The following is a 17,846-nucleotide window of genomic DNA, read 5'->3' as shown; positions in this document are numbered from 1 at the left end:
CCAAACTCTTGTATAAGGTGAACACGGCCAATGAAGATAGGCCTGAGGCCAAGCTAGTTATCAGACCAAGTAACTGATTCGCCTTAGAGATAACATATGTAACATGGCTGTCCCAGGTCAAGCGATTGTTCATGATCACACCTAAGTATTTGATTTCAGACACTTCCTCCAGTTGAGTATCATTGAGATAGTACTGAGCTTGGCCAGGATGCCTTTTCCAAGATATTCTCATCACTTTGGTTTTAGACGTATTCAGACTCATTTTGTTTCTGTTACACCAACTAGCAAGGGCATTGACGTCATCTTGAAGAATCTGTTGATCTGCAGGGCCATAGATCGGGCGAGAGATAACAGTGTCGTCTGCGAACAATGCACTATTTGACATAACGTCCTCAGGAAGGTCGTTGATAAATAAGTTGAAAAGGCAAGGCCCCAGGACGCTCCCTTGCGGTATACCTGAGGTAGGCGTTGACCACTCAGAATGATGTCCTTTGTACTGAACACGTTGCAATCTGCCAGATAGAAATGAACGAATCCAGAACCAGATGTCGCCCGAGATGTTATATAAAGCTAACTTCTGCAAAAGGACGTCATGAGGCATGCGATCAAACGCCTTGGCGAAGTCGAAGAATATTGCATCGATGGAAGGAGGTCTACGCTTGTCCAGGTCCTGGAGCCAAGAGTGGGCCAAGGTCGTCAACTGAGTAACACATGACTTTTGATTAACAAAACCATGTTGGACTGGAGTAAGGAGACAATTTGATTCCATGTGGTGAAAGATAGCTTTTGAAATCAATGACTCCATCAGCTTGATAACAATAGATGTTAGTGCGATTGGGCGATAATTTGATACAACTGATTTATCGCCAGCTTTAAACACAGGGACAATATGTGCAGATTTCCATCCTTCTGGCAGAGAATGTTGCCTAAGTGATAGACGCTGCAAGACGCTGCAAGACCGGAGATATAACACCCGCTGATTTCTTGAGAAGGATGGGAGTAATTGAATCAGGGCCAGGGCTTTTCTTGTCCTCCAACTGCATGATGCCCCTATGAACTTCATCAGCTGAAATTGATATGGAGCAAAGTTGAGGTAATGGATGATTACACACCCTTGGACCATCTGGTAGCACACATGGAGGAGGGTAGATTGACTGGAAAAATTTTCCAAAGCTCTCTGCTATGTCACAAGGCTTATTGATGACTTTCCCATCAGCAAGTAGGATTGGAGGAGATGTACTCTTCTTCCTTGATCTGACGTATGCAAAAAATCGCTTCCTGATGTCAGGGAGAGCGAACAGGGTATTAACATACATCCAATAGCTCGCGTTGATCTCATTCTTTGTATCGTTACGGATGGCCTTGAAATTTTCCCAGTCTCCTATGTTATTTGAAGACTTTGCACGCCTGAATAAATTGTGCTTTTTTTCTGATCTTGCATTTCATGCAATATCCTTTCAGAAATATTTATTTACGTCCATACATACACGGACGACGCGAGAGAGCACAATCGTCATAACAAGGAGTGTATTAAGCAGAAGAAGCGTAACAACAGAAACAAAATAAATTGTAATGAATGTCTTTTCAAATTCAAAATGTCATACTGTTCTGACGTGGCAGACGTCGATAAGCACTTAAATCCCCATTCTATGCAAATTATTTCTGACATTAGCATTAGAGTCCCTGATTATCTATGCATGGGCAATACGTTTCATATTTTGTAACAGGAGGAAAAAGAAATATGAGAAGCTTAATTGTCTAACAATTTAAAACTTTTCTGAAAATCATTAAAGTTTAAAACATTACTCTATTGATGTGTTTGCTTTTGCATGTTTTGTATGACTGGGAAGCACTTTTGGATGACCCCTTCAAAATCTTCTTTTTTCTTGACATATTTTCTGGGGAAAATGTGACCATAACTAAGAAAGTATGAATATCAAATTCCAGGAAATGTTCATTTTGTAAATAATCATGAACTGATTAACAAACTACCACATTTGATGATGTACATTATGTAACATTATTTAGAAGATTACAATTACATTCCAATAGCGGATGTGGCTGTCGGTAGTTTTCGAAAAAGTGGATAGAGGAAGAAGTGAAATTGATAGGGGAGGAAGTGGGGGAAGTGAACAGTTGATAGTCGAGTAATGTTTTGTTTTAATGAGCGTAGTCCTAAAAAAGACGGTAAACCGGAAAAGGTTGAAGAGGCTTGAGTAGTTGATAGATGAGTACTCCTGCTCTGCACTCCATTCGCCGACTAAAGCTAGCATCTTCTCATTTATCCAATAATCCAACTACTCAAGCCTCTTTAACTCTTTAACGTTTTCTGTTTTACAGTCATTTTCAGACTCCATAATTATGTTGCACGAGTAACTAACGTTCACGCGCGTTAGTGATATCGGGTCGTCCGGTCTGAGCGTTTCGGGGCGACCGCGCGTTTGTTAGCCGACACAGCCTGCATTGGTGAACCACTTTCAATTTGTCATTCTGTTTTAGTCTGAAATGTATTCATTAAAAGGTAAACGTTATCACACTGTAATAAAATGGAAAGAAGGGCTTATCAAAGGTGTGTTTCACAGAGGGGCATGTTCGTCAAAAGACGCGAGGCTTACTATGATAATGTAATTGCCCTGTCAGGGGCGAAATTTTTTCATTTTTGACAATGAAAATGACAATTTTTAGTCGGAAAAGTGCCTTTATCGTTTACTTTTGTCCTTAAATAATTTATCATTTTTCTTCTTTTATGGGGCACATGGGAGGGGGGGGGCAAAATCTCGTTTTGCTCCCCCCCCCAAAAAAAAAATTGTTTGGGGGGCAAGCGCCCCCCTTCCCCCCCCCCCTCGCTTCCGGCGCCCTTGCACAAAAAGTCATGTGGCTGAAAAGGCTTTTGACAGGAGATTTCAGAATAGGATGAAAACTTTTTTTTAATTAACCCTTGATGTAGGAGGTCTTTTGTTATTATTGTCTAATTTCTCACTGAATATTTGTAAAATATCATTACCAAAATTTAATATGGATATGTTGTAAATTTTGACCGCTTCCAAAGTAGTATTTCTTAAAAAGAAACTTCTAAAAGAAATTAGATTTTTTTACAGCAAATCTATTCGACTAAACTGGCAAATGTTATTTGGTGGAAACTTATTTCTTAAAAAAATATATATAAATTACATCATAACAAAGGGAAGGTAACATCAAATCTCCTAGAGACTTTCTGCGAATGGGGTCAGATGTAAATAAAATAGATAAAGTTTTTAAAGTTTTAGAAAATGTTCCAGAAATATTTCAGGGGGGCTGTTGGGATGGTGCATTCAGACGTATGATAATCTCCAAAAACACGTACGTACCTGTTTGGGTGACTGAACTCTTGAATTCTTCTTGGAGGGCGACGAACACAATGCTGAAGACAAGCATGAACCCGAAGACGAGAAAGTAAATCACCGAAGCACCGGCCACGACGACCCAACCCCACCGGTCACTCAACCACCGCTTCGTATTTTCTATCCGTGATCCCATCCTAGCTGCCCCCATTCAAAGTATCGATGGTCAAAGCTGTCGGTATAGCATGCAGCCCGGAGAAAGAATTGCCTTTCCGATAGGGCCAATGGCGCTTGAGCTTCAACAGGAAAGTTAAAGGACAGCTAGCTGAAGACAAGAAATGACCGGGAGAAATTACCAGGTTAATTCTGATCTGCTCTCGAGTCTTGAGGGGAAATAAGACAAGACTTCTAGACTAATCCTAGATTTCCCTGTATGAATTGACGCAACCCTATATATAAATCACCGGTCATTTTCATCGGAAGCAAAGAAAAACCCCAGAATGTTTCCTTTTTAGCTTATGGCATAGGAACAGCTTATTCAGTCAGGACCATGCTCCGGTTAACAGGGATCGATCGTCGCATTATGTATTTTTGAAGTATCCCACCGAATATCTTGCCTGTAGAAAATGAATGGGGTTTTCTCACATACCCTCAGCACAATCATATAAAAAAGCACCATGGTGGCGGATATTTATTTTCAAATGTGTTAAAGAAAATAAAATTTCTCGTCTTCATTATCAATACGAGTGCTTTAATTTAATTAATTAGTTTAAGGAAATCCTGAAAAAAAAATAGCTGGACCAGAAAAAAAGGGGTAATAAGTGCTACTGAACATGCTGAAGGAGAGTGTTCGCTATTTTTTTTTCAACCTTCTACCGTTACCTATTCAATGAAAATCCTTGACATGGAGAAACCGTTTGATGACTATTTTCTCCTAAAAAATGATGCATTTACTATGTTGTTTTTTAAATCTGGTATGATTATGTTTAAGCTTGGATAATCGAAAGGTATTCTTTGCTGTGAAGTAAAATTTGATTACAAATCTTTATCCTGGGACTAATTGTATGAAAGCTGTCAGCACTGGCAAGTTGTCATTATCTGACAGTTAATTAGTAGTTGAAAACGTATACATCTTAGCCATTCTCACCAGACAAACTCCCCCTTTTGCTTTTACACAAAATAAGAATAAAAAAGGCATTTTACAAAAGTGTAAATCAGTTCTATTACGGAGAAGGCTGTATCAGGTACCTTCAAACGGTTTTATTACATTATCGCCAGTTGTGAACCATAAACAAAATCAATTTCAAGAAATAAAGGCCAATAATTGTGGGAGTAAAGAGGGGCTGTTTGAGATAAATGTTAAATCATTTCACTACAACAAACAATAAATAGTTTAAGTCAAGTCCACCCCAGAAGAAAATGTTGATTTGAACAAATAGAGAAAAATCAAACTAGCATAACACTGAAAATTCCATCAAAATCGGATGTAAAATAAGAAAGTTATGACATTTTAAACTTTCCCTTATTTTTCACAAAACAGTAATATGCACAGCTCAGTGACATGCAAATGACATGGTCGATGATGGTCCGTCTCTCACGGTTTGTAGAGTTTGGTTGCAAAAGGGGTTAGGTCCACTTTGGACCATTCCGAGAAAAACCATATTCTTTTTTATTTTCACTTATTGCAATATTCTTATGAGAAACTAAATTGTCAGCATATACCCTATCATGTTAACATAAAATTGGGTATAAAAGAAATCTGCTTGTCTTAATTTTTTTCTATATTAAAAGAATTATCAATGTGGACCTAACCCCTTTTGCGAGCAAACTAAAATGGATCCAATCTCATTTGATTTAAAAAGGTGATTTTCCTTTGCCACTTTTATTCACGCACGTTGTCATGTGAATTTCAAATTTTCTTTGGTATCATCAGACCGACTAAAAATTATGAGGTTTTGAGACAGAAAACAAAAGTTTTGAAAAATTGACCTAACCCCTTTTGACAAATGAGCTCTTCAGAAGAGTTTGGTTGCAAAAGGGGTTAGGTCCACTCATAGATTTTTTTACTGTCTCATAGTGCAATATTCTTATGCGAAACTAAATTTTCACGATACCCTACCATGAGAACATAAAATTGGGTATAAAAAGAAATCTACCTGTCTTCATATTTTTTAAAATATTCTTTTTCCATAAAAATCTGTGTGGACCTAACCCCTTTTGCAACCAAACTAAAATGGACATACCCCCTTTTGAAAAAAAAGTTATTGTTTTTTTTTTGCCTTTTTGGTTCCTTTTTAATGGGAATTTCAACGTTTCTTTTGTATCATCTTATAGAGCTACTAAAAATCTATGCATTGAGACCAGAAAATCAAATTTGATGAAAAAGGGGGCCTAACCCCTTATGCAAGTGAGCTCTTCATTTAATTAAGTGGAACTTTAAGATGTCATAACTTTCTTATTTCACATCCGATTTTGATGAAATTTTCAGTGTTATGCTCGTTGGATTTTTCTCTTTGTATTCAAATTAACTTTTTGTTGGGGTGGACTTGTCCATTCATGAGCATGACGACAGTTTCACGTTTGGAAAATGTATATGGAGTGTTATTTCTCGACAAGTTGATTACGGAAACCATTGAGCTACTACTACTACTTTGTCTTAGCTCCATGCGGAAACAGTACATTGCTGTGGTCAAGATGAGAGACATGGAAGAGAAGAAAAGTGCGTTGGGACTAGTAGAGCGGATTAGCCGAACAATTGTGCAAATTTGACTAAAGCATGAAACTTTCACAAGTATTAGTATATGCCGTAAGATTTATTTTAAAGATGGGAGGTAAATTTAAAAATGCCATTTTCGGCCGTTGCCATGGCAACGGAATAATTTCTCAAAAATGACATACATTTCCATGTAAATGGTAAATAAACATGATATAGATGAATAAAATGATAATTTTCAAGCTTCTAATTAAATATATATAAAATTTAGAAACATTCAAAATCAACAAGATAGTTCCATTTGGTACGTTGCCATGGCAACGGCTTGTTTTTCCCCAGAAAAATAAAATTTTGATTAAAAAAACGTTGTAGAATATGATTTATCTTTAATTTTCCCTAATTTTACAGTGTTAAACAAAGATATTTTGGTTGCTAGATGTATAAATCATATCTCAAGCCATTGCCATGGCAACCAAATAACAACTGATTTACAAAAATAACATGGTTGACAAGACAATGGGCAGGTGGAAAAATCAACTGGAATTGACTTTATATGTATGCTTTAGTTTTGACCCCCTCATTTGAACCAAAAATACAGAAAGTGTTCTGCAGGAGTTCTTTATAAAGATAAAACTTTATGTTGCATTGGTAATGCTTGAATTAAATAAAAAAAACAATGTTGCAAAGATCCCGTTGCCATGGCAACAGCTTATTTCCCTCGAGAAAAGTAAAAATATTGATAAAAATGTAGAATACATGTATGATCATCAGTCCATTTTCAATCATTTTTGAGGTACTAATCGGGATATGCTTGTGACTAAATTTATAAGTATAACATCTTAAGTCATTGCCATGGCAACCAGATAACATCTAATTAAAAACAACAACAACATGGATGACAAGGGTATGGAGACTATGGAAAGGTGAAAAGTACAATGAAAATTAACTTATATGTACATGCATAAGGTTTGACCTACTCAATTAATTTAGGGGAAATAATACAGTGAGTGTTCTGCATGAACTAATTGGAATGATACAGATTGATGTTGCCTTGGTAATACTTGAATTAAATAAAAAGAAACAATGTTGCAAAGAACCCGTTGCCATGGCAACAGCTTATTTCCCTCTAGAAAGGTAAAAATATTGATAAAAATGTAGAATACATGTATGATCATCATTCCATTTTCAATCATTTTTTAGGTACTAATCGGGATATGCTTGTGACTAAATTTATAAATATAACATCTTAAGTCATTGCCATGGCAACCAGATAACATCTAATTAAAAACAACAACAACAGTGATGACAAGGTTATGGAAAGGTGAAAAGTACAATAAAAATTAACTTATATGTACATGCATAAGGTTTGACCTACTCAATTAATTTAGGGGAAATAATACAGTGAGTGTTCTGCATGAACTAATTGGAATGATACAGATCGATGTTGCCTTGGTAATACTTGAATCAAATAAAAAGAAACAATGTTGCAAAGAACCCGTTGCCATGGCAACAGCTTATTTCCCTCTAGAAAGGAAAAAAAATGATAAAAATGTAGAATACATGTATGATCATCATTCCATTTTCAATAATTTTTTAGGTACTAATCGGGATATGCTTGTGACTAAATTTATAAATATAACATTTATTTTATTTATTATTTATTTATAATAAATAAAATAAATGTTATATTTATAGATTTATAAATATAACATTTATTTTATTTATTATTTATTTATAATAAATAAAATAAATGTTATATTTATAGATTTAGTCACAAGCATATCCCGATTAGTACCTAAAAAATTATTGAAAGTGGAATGATGATCATACATGTATGATCATCATTTTTAGGTACTAATCGGGATATGCTTGTGACTAAATTTATAAATATAACATCTTAAGTCATTGCCATGGCAACCAGATAACATCTAATTAAAAACAACAACAACAGTGATGACAAGGTTATGGAAAGGTGAAAAGTACAATAAAAATTAACTTATATGTACATGCATAAGGTTTGACCTACTCAATTAATTTAGGGGAAATAATACAGTGAGTGTTCTGCATGAACTAATTGGAATGATACAGATCGATGTTGCCTTGGTAATACTTGAATCAAATAAAAAGAAACAATGTTGCAAAGAACCCGTTGCCATGGCAACAGCTTATTTCCCTCTAGAAAGGAAAAAAAAGATAAAAATGTAGAATACATGTATGATCAATTCAAGGATAAAAATCAATGTTGCAAATGGCCTGTTGCCATAGCAACGGATCATTTAGTACCAATTTTTATTAAAAAAAAGGACTATAGAATCTTATTTTTCTTGCATTTCCCCTAATCTTAGTGTGTTAAACATCGATATGTTTGGTGCAAAATGTTTAAATAACATCTAAAGCTATTGACATGACAACCAAATAATATCTAATTTACAAAAATATTAATTTGGATGACAATATCATGGACAGGTGGAAAATACAATATAACTCAATGTGTGAAAGGTTTGGCCAGTCATTTAATTTTGGACAAAAAATTTATTAAGTATTCTGCATGAGTTCATTAGAATAATAAATTGATGTTGCCTTGGTAATACTTGAATTTAATGATAAATATTAGTAATTCAAATGTTCCCCTCCTCCCAGAAAAGTATAAGCAACTTTGATAAACAAAAACATGGTAAAATTTGATTTTTCTTTCATTTCACCTAATCATTAGGGTGCTAAGCATATATATCCGCTTGTTGTTAATATGTAGATAACATCTTCAGCCATTGAGATTAAGATGTAATTTATAAATACAAAAAAATTACACTGTTGAAATGATAATGGTCAGGTGGAATGTAAAATAAAATTTTACTTAATCTACATAATGTTTGAACAGTCATTAAGTTTTGAACAAAAATTACAGTGAGTGTTCTGCATGAGTACAATAGCATGATAAAACTGATGCTGCCTTGGTAACGGTTGAACTTAATGATATCAATGTTTGCAAATGTGTGTTCGGTTGCCATGGCAACGGATCATTTTTCCTCCAGAAAAGACCATCTTTGATTAAAAAAATACCTAGTAGAATCTTATATTTCATTTATTTTTACTAAAGTTAGGGTGCCAAAGATACGCGTACATTTTTGTTGTTTATAAATAACATATTGAGGCATTAATATTGCAATAACATAACATTTAATTTACCCAAAAAAAACTATAGCTGACAAAATAATGGACAGACGGAAAATACAATAAAATTAACTTAATATGCACAAGATTGGACCTGCTCTTTTACATGTAATGTTATGCATTGTTCCATTAGGTTGACAAAAATACTTATGTTTTGGTAATGCTCAACATAAAGATGAATATCAATGTTGCAAATGGCTCCAGAAAAGTACAAATTTCGATAAAAAATATGTTTATTTATTTATTTTTTCCCCTTTTAGGGGGGTGCTGAACATAAAAATGCTAAATGATAAGCACAATCTTGTTTCATTATACATGGCATCGAAATAAGACCAACAAAACTCGTATCAGAGTTTTGTGGGCTCAAATAAATGCCCGAAACTCGATGCTGGACAATTTCGTTCAAAGTATTCGCAGGCGGCCATTTTGAAGAAAGCGTCTTGGGGTGATATGTGTTTTAAAGCTGTTCAACATATCAATATATAAGGGGATTATAGGGGTTGATAACTCAAAATCTTAGGTCTATGTAAGGAGTCGACATGGTCTTGATATCCAAATCAAGGTAAATACAGTAAATCATCTTTTACATGGAGATCATTGAAATCATGCCTTGTCTGACTGTTTTAGCATACTTGGCTTGAAATATGATAGCAAAGCACTATTAAGCATCATCTGCCAGGATATGCCTATTTCCTGCATATAAATATCAGAAAATTGTTACTTTTTGAAAATTCCCATCATTTTTTTTTTAATTCCTGAAAATTGCCAAAAATTAAAAAAATTCCCATGGAAAGTTTCCATCAAGAAAATTCCCAGTAATTTAGCAACCCTTCTCCCCCCCCCCAAAAAAAAAATCATTACTAAAAAAAATAAAGAGAAAGTGAAAGAGAGATGGATGAAATATTATTTTACGAATAATGTACCCAAATTGAAAAACAAAATGAAATTTCTTGCTCTGTCGCTGGCTCGGTGAGAACATTTTAAAGTAAATTTTGCTCGATACGTCATATCTGGCCCCCTCAAAATTACACTGCTGATTTTGACGAAGAAAATTTTGTAATACTGTGATAATTTTTAAAGTAACGTTTGAATCTATTCAACACGAAGTTTAATCTATTCACTGGTTATTTTACATGAAAAGTAGACTGGTCAAATACGATAAAAATACCCTTACTGGTTGAAAGGTTAAAAATAATTTAAGCACTCAAGGGTGTTCCAAGATGATGCCCTCACTGGCTGCCGTGAGCTAAAAATCCACAATTTATCCATTACTTGATAAAATGGCTTTAATTTGGTTTCTATTCATTGGTTTTAAGGATAGTACATTTGGCCAAATACAAGGACAGCCAGTGGTTTGGAATGTCCAAAAATCCAAGATGGCTTCGAAAAATTGAATCTAGAATGGTTGCTGATACCTAAAGCGTACATAGCTCATTTCATATTGGCCTAGAGGATGATATATTGGTGTCTAAATCATTGGTTTCAAGAGTCTAACAATATTAGGACAAGTTACAATGACAGGTGTGTTTGAAAATCCAATATGGCTTCCAAAAACTATTCTAAAATGGTTGCTGATACTTGAAAGTGGAATAGCTCCTTTTATATTCACTTGTTGAAACCATAGCTTCAAGAGTCAAATAATAAATTAGGATATAGTTTGCTCAATATCTGTCTGGGGAATATGATTTGTTATTTCAAGGGTCAATACATAAGGACAAGCTACATGGACAGTCAGTGGTCTAGTATGTCCACATTTCCAAGATGGCTTACAAAAAAGGTTTTGTAAAACCATATCTAATGTTACTTACAAATAAACATTGGTTGTTCAATATCTGTCTGGGGAATATTATGTTGCTGTCTAAACCATAGTTTAAAGGGTCGTGTAATGCATTAAGACAAGTTACAAGGACAGTCATTGGTCTGGTATGTAAAAAAACGCAAGGTGACTTACAAAAATGGGGTCTAAAATTGACTGTTTTTAATCAAATTTGACGTAGATCATTCTATATCCGCCTGTGAAATGTGATTCTGGTGTCTAAACCATAGTTACAAGAGTCAAATAATAAATTAGGACATACCGGTAGCTTGTTCAATATCTGTCTGGGGAATATGATCTTGATGTCTCAACCATTATCATAGAACCATTTTTTAATGCATTAGAACAAGTTACAAGGACAATCAATGGAATGATATGTTAAAAATCCAAGATGGCCTCCAAAATGGGGTCTAAATTGACTGTTGTTACTTCAAAATGGACATATAGTTCATTACTAATACACATTGGGGATATGATTTTGGTGTCTACAGAAGTGTTTCAAGGGTCAACTAATACTGTACATTGTGTCCAGTTGAACAGACAGTCAGGCGTCAATATTGTGTCCAAAAATTCAAAGATTCTTTGAAAATGGTGGTTTTAATGTTACTTAAAAGTGGACATAGTACATTAAATACACATTGGGATGTTGTTTTGGTGTCTACACTAGGATTTCAAGGATCAAATGATACGTTGGGACTGGTTACAATGATGTATAATTGTCCATTTTGCCTGAAAATCCAAGATGGCTTCCATAAATAGATTCTAAAATGGCGACTGTTACTTTGAAGTGGATATGATATCCACTTGTGAGAATCTACCTTGGATTTTGGACAAAATTGAAAACTAACCATCCTTGTTACTTGTCCTAATGTAATAATGGACCCTTCATACCACAGTGTAGACACCAAAATTGTTTCTTACAGGTTTTATGAACTCTGATAATTTTTTAGTGATAGAAGTCATTTTGGATGCCATTTCGGAAAACCCTCTTGGATTTTTAGGCAAAATGGACAACTGGATATCATTGTAACAAGTCTAAACGTATCTTTTAAAACTTGAAACCAAAGTGTGAACACCAAAATCAGTTTTCCTTGGTGGATTTAAATGAACTATGTCAATTTTTAAGCAACAGGCTCCAATTCAATAGACTCCGATTGTTTGAAGCCATCTTGGATGTTGGAACATACTGGATTACTAACTGTCCTTGTGTCCTTGTAACTTGTTCCAATGTACATGATGTATTTACTGACTTTTAAAACCATGATTTAGATATCAAAATAATATGCACTTGGCAGATATTACACGAAATATGTCCATTTGTTAGTAACAGGGGCTATTCTATATTCCATTTTTGGAAGCCACCTTGGATTTTTGGACATACTTGAACACTAACTGTTCTTGTAACTTGTCCTTATGTATAATTTGACACATTTCACTATGGCATAAACTTATTCCAGGATATTAAAGAAACTATGTTTTTTAATGCAGCAACAGCAATTTTAGACTCCATTTTCAAAGCCATCTTGGATTTCTTTTAATATACAGGACAACTGACTGTCCGTGTAACTTGTCATAATGTATTACTTGACCATTGAAACCATGGTCTAGACACGAAATCATATAATTATCCCAGACGGATATGAAGTGAGCTATGTCCATTTATATATCAACAGCCGTTTTAAACTCCATTTTTGGAAGCCGTCTCAAGGTCTTGGACACATCAGACCACTACAGTTTTTCTAATCAAAACTGGTACTTTTCTTGGGAAAATGAGCAGTTGCTTTGACAACAGATCATTTGCAACGTTGATATTTATCATTGAATTCAAGTATTACCAAGGCATCATCAATGTTTATCATTCTAATTAGTTCATGCAGAACACTCATTGTATTGTTTCCCCTAGATTGAGGTCAAACCTTATGCATGCCATTAAGTGAATTTTTCACCTGTCCATAGTCTCCATACCCTTGTCATCCATGTTGTTTTTGAAAAAAATAGATGTTATCGGGTTGCCATGGCAATGGCTTAAGATGTTATATTTATAAATCTAGTCACAAACATATCTTGATCAGTACCTTAAAATAATTGAAAACGGAAAGATGATCATACATGTCTGTATTCTACATTCTTATCAATATATTTACCTTTCTACAGGGAAATAAGCTGTTGCCATGGCAACGAGCCCTTTGCAACATTTTAAAAAGAATTTAATTCAAGCGTAACCAAGGCAACATATTTTTTTATCTTTCTAAAGAACTCCTGCAGAACTCATTCTATACTTTATGTTCAAATGAGGGGTTCAAAACTTAAGCATATACAGCATAATTCTAATTGTATTTTCCACCTGTCCATTGTGTTGTCAACCATGTTTTTTTTTTCAAATTAGATGTAATTTGGTTGCCATGACAATGGCTTCAGATATTATTTGTATGTTAACAGCAAACATATCAATTCTTATCACAAAATTAGGAGAAATAAAAGAAATAAATCAGAGTCTATAGTCATTTTTCTAATCAAAACTGGTACTTTTCTTGTGTAAATGAGCCGTTGCTATGGCAACAGGTCATTTGCAACATTGATATTTATCGTGGAATTCAAGTATTGCTAAGGCAACATCAATGTTGGACATTCTAATTAGTTCATGCAAAATACTCACTTTATTATTTCCCCTAAATTAATTGAGTAGGTCAAACCTTATGCATAAAAGTTATTTTCATTGTATTTTTCACCTATCCATAACCTTGTCATCCCTGTTTTGTTGTTTTTTAAATTGAATGTTATCTGGTTGCCATGGCAATGACTTAAGATGTTTTATATATATATAAATTTAGTCACAAACATATCTCGATTAGTTCCTTAAAATTATTGAAAATGGAATGATGATCATACATGTATTCTACATTTTTATCAATATTTTTACCTTTCTAGAGGGAAATAAGCTGTTGCCATGGCAACGGGTTCTTTGCAACATTGTTTCTTTTTATTTAATTCAAGTATTACCAAGGCAACATCAATCTGTATCATTCCAATTAGTTCATGCAGAACACTCACTGTATTATTTCCCCTAAATTAATTGAGTAGGTCAAACCTTATGCATGTACATATAAGTTAATTTTCATTGTACTTTTCACCTTTCCATAGTCTCCATACCCTTGTCATCCATGTTGTTGTTGTTTTTAATTAGATGTTATCTGGTTGCCATGGCAATGACTTAAGATGTTATACTTATAAATTTAGTCACAAGCATATCCCGATTAGTACCTCAAAAATGATTGAAAATGGACTGATGATCATACATGTATTCTACATTTTTATCAATATTTTTACTTTTCTCGAGGGAAATAAGCTGTTGCCATGGCAACGGGATCTTTGCAACATTGTTTTTTTTAATTTAATTCAAGCATTACCAATGCAACATAAAGTTTTATCTTTATAAAGAACTCCTGCAGAACACTTTCTGTATTTTTGGTTCAAATGAGGGGGTCAAAACTAAAGCATACATATAAAGTCAATTCCAGTTGATTTTTCCACCTGCCCATTGTCTTGTCAACCATGTTATTTTTGTAAATCAGTTGTTATTTGGTTGCCATGGCAATGGCTTGAGATATGATTTATACATCTAGCAACCAACATATCTTTGTTTAAAACTGTAAAATTAGGGAAAATTAAAGATAAATCATATTCTACAACGTTTTTTTAATCAAAAATTTTATTTTTCTGGGGAAAAACAAGCCGTTGCCATGGCAACGGACCAAATGGAACTATCTTGTTGATTTTGAATGTTTCTAAATTTGACATGTATTCAATTGGAAGCTTGAAAGTTGTCATTTTATTCATCTATATCATGTTTATTTACCATTTACATGGGAATGTATGTCATTTTTGAGAAATTATTCCGTTGCCATGGCAACGGCCGAAAATGGCATTTTTTAATTTACCTCCCATCTTTAAAATAAATCTTACGGCATATACTAATACTTGTGAAAGTTTCATGCTTTAGTCAAATTTTGCACAATTCTTGTGATTTTTGGAGCTTATCCGCTCTACTAGTTGGGACTAGTCTGCAGGCACAGACCGTGATTTAAACTTTGATCAACAAGCGTGTCTCCACGCAAAGTCTAGTACATACAAAATTTAGAGGGCCTTCAGTACGCAAGGCATGAGTAGGCTGCACATTCAATGATATCTAATGTCAAGAAAACATTAACAAAGTCCATTCCAATTAGAAGATTATTTTAATAGAAAGCGAAAAAGTCAAACAAGTGTACTAACAGTAAAATCTATATCAAAATCGGACGTAAGGTAACAAAGTTATACTATTTGAATTTTTACCGTGAATTTTACGAACAGTTACATGTCCATGTATTTTGTAAGCTGCTGTTGTTTGATGAAGAGTCTGTACCTTCTCAACTTTTTCTTTGGGTGGAGTTTCCAGGCCTTTGAAGAGTAATTTTGAGCATCATACCCAAACCTTTCTCTCAGCGAAAACTGTGGTGTAAACCGGTGTACATAGAGGACCACACAGTTATTTTACACCGGTGTTATATTGGTGGTGTTAGTTTTACACCTATACGTGTTATTACAACACCTTTGATTGTTACATTTACACTTTTTGGTGTTATGTTCAATCTTTAGGGTGTAATTTTAACACCTCAGGGTGTGGTCCTCTATTAACACCAACTGGTGTCAGTTTTAACACCACAGTTTTTACAGTGTACTCACTCCTTATATCACCCTTTTTTCAAGGCACCCTACGCAAACTTCTTTTACATGAAAAAGCATAATCCATTAACACAACTTCAAAAAATCTTTACCTGCAAATGATTATAATATAAACACAAACGCACAGCATCTTTTTCGTACCCCCCCCCCTCCCCTTAACAGATAAAAAAAAATCCTCAATCTTTTCTAATTATCAGTAGTAATGTACGGCATTATGGGCATCCTAATACCCGCATGTACAAAGAATACCCTACTACTTTTTCCGCACTGCCTATCTACTAATAAACGCTGTCCCATTCACTCGTGTAAAAAAATACCCTCATATTTATTTTGAAGGTCAAGTCCACCCCAACAAAAAGTTGATTTGAATGAATAGAGAAAATCAAACTAGCATAATACTGAAAGTTTCATCAAATTGGATGTAAAACAAGAAAGTTATTACACTTCAAAGTTTCTCTTAATTCCACAAAAACAGTTATATACACATATCCTGGTCGGTATGCAAATGAGGAGACTGAAGATGTCATCCACTCGCTATTTCTTTTGTAGTTTATTACATGAAATATGAAATATTCTAATATTCTCCCCATTGTCAAGAGAAACAATGATTAATTTCTCCCTGAACATTTGGAATTAGCATTGTTTAATACTGGATCTGTCAACTTGGTCCTTACTTTTAAATCTGTAAAAAAAAATATGAAAAAAATGAAATTTTAGATGATTCAAACAATAAAAAACAAAATAAAAAGTGAGTGATGGACATCATCGACTGACCCATTTGCATGACACTGAGTTGTTCATATCACCGTTTTGTGAAAAAATAAGCGTAGGTTAAAATTCCATAACCTGCTTATTTTACATTCGATTTTGATGAAATGTTCAGCGTTATGCTGGTTTGATTTTTCTCTGTTTATTCAAATCAACATTTTTTTCTGGGGTGGACTTGACTTTTAAAATCCGCAATGCCTTTCTCCTAAACGCGGTCCCATTCACTTGTGTACTAGAAATACCCTCCAGGGGCCCGTAACACAAATAGCAATAATCGTAGAACATTTTTCTACGAGTACAATCAATCGTGGAAATCAAGCATACGATTATTCGTTAATCTTTGTGTTACGAGACCCAGGACACCTTTCTCCGAATAACTTCTGCCCCACTCACTAAAGGTATTCAAAACGTGTCTTACCTGTGGAATACCCATAATGCCGTACTATCTCATTAATTAAAAAATAAAGAAGGTGACAATCACCTGCTATACCCCCCCCCCCCCCCGCCAGTCCCCTTGCCTGTCTCAATACCGACCTACACCGAATCGTTAGGTGTCACTAATTATGAAAAAGGGAAAATTTACAGCAACGAAAATACACATTTCCTCACAATGGCAACAAATGGCAGATTCTAAGACTTACCACAAGTTACGGCTTATTCACTTTCAGACAGTAAACATAGTAAAGAACTCAGGGGTTCTGACTGATCAAGAGCGGAAGAGGCAAATAGCATGAAACAACACGAATGACAGATTTCGTCTTTCAGGAGCACTATTTCTCTTCATACCAGTTAGTAGAAGGTGACTAGGTATCAGCACTATGTATGTGCGTGTATTATGTGTGTAAACAACTCAAAATATCGTTATGATATCCAATAGAACCATTGTTATTTCTTACCCATGATTGCCCCAGATATCTGTGTAAGCCTATTGTTGAATGGAATTATGGTTCAGCAATTTTGAATGGTATTTTGGCGTTTATCGTTATGTTTTGAGGCCCGTAAGAACGCTCACTTTGAAGGTTATTAGTAAGGCAAGGTTAATTGAATTTTCTTTTGTCCCATGTTCATGGAACACCACTAAAAAATATCGATATTGCAATTGTTTTCGATAATTACATCACATGGGTAAACGCCATTTTAGATGGGGGGAGGGCAAAATCATGAATCAACGTTCCAAGGGCGCTCGATCACACAAGACGAGCAAACTCACCCACACACACATACTATTAGGCCTATATTATACAGGGGCCGCGGAGCGGTTTTCAAAGTGGGGGGGGGCTGACCATGCAAAAAATCACAATCATATGGTCATTTTTACGTTTTTGTACATGGTTTT

The 17,846-nt window shown here is 34.6% G+C and overlaps 1 protein-coding gene across 1 annotated transcript in view; it reads right to left on the bottom strand.

Moving 5' to 3' along the window:
* The window catches only part of LOC121424284 (monocarboxylate transporter 12-like), a 30,318-nt gene extending 12,732 nt beyond the window's left edge, over window positions 1-17,586 (bottom strand). Inside the window, exons 1-2 of the mRNA XM_041619911.1 lie at window positions 17,152-17,586; window positions 3,348-3,645 (exon numbers count right to left, since the gene is read on the bottom strand). Of these exons, the coding sequence (XP_041475845.1) occupies window positions 3,348-3,531 (184 nt within the window). The 5' untranslated portion in view covers window positions 3,532-3,645; window positions 17,152-17,586. The remainder of the gene's footprint in view (window positions 1-3,347; window positions 3,646-17,151) is intronic.
* Between the last annotated feature and the right edge of the window lie 260 nt (window positions 17,587-17,846).

Source organism: Lytechinus variegatus, chromosome 11 (assembly GCF_018143015.1).
Source record: "Lytechinus variegatus isolate NC3 chromosome 11, Lvar_3.0, whole genome shotgun sequence".
In the NCBI taxonomy this organism is placed as follows: domain Eukaryota; kingdom Metazoa; phylum Echinodermata; class Echinoidea; order Temnopleuroida; family Toxopneustidae; genus Lytechinus; species Lytechinus variegatus.
This window is presented reverse-complemented; position numbering and strand designations above follow the sequence as displayed.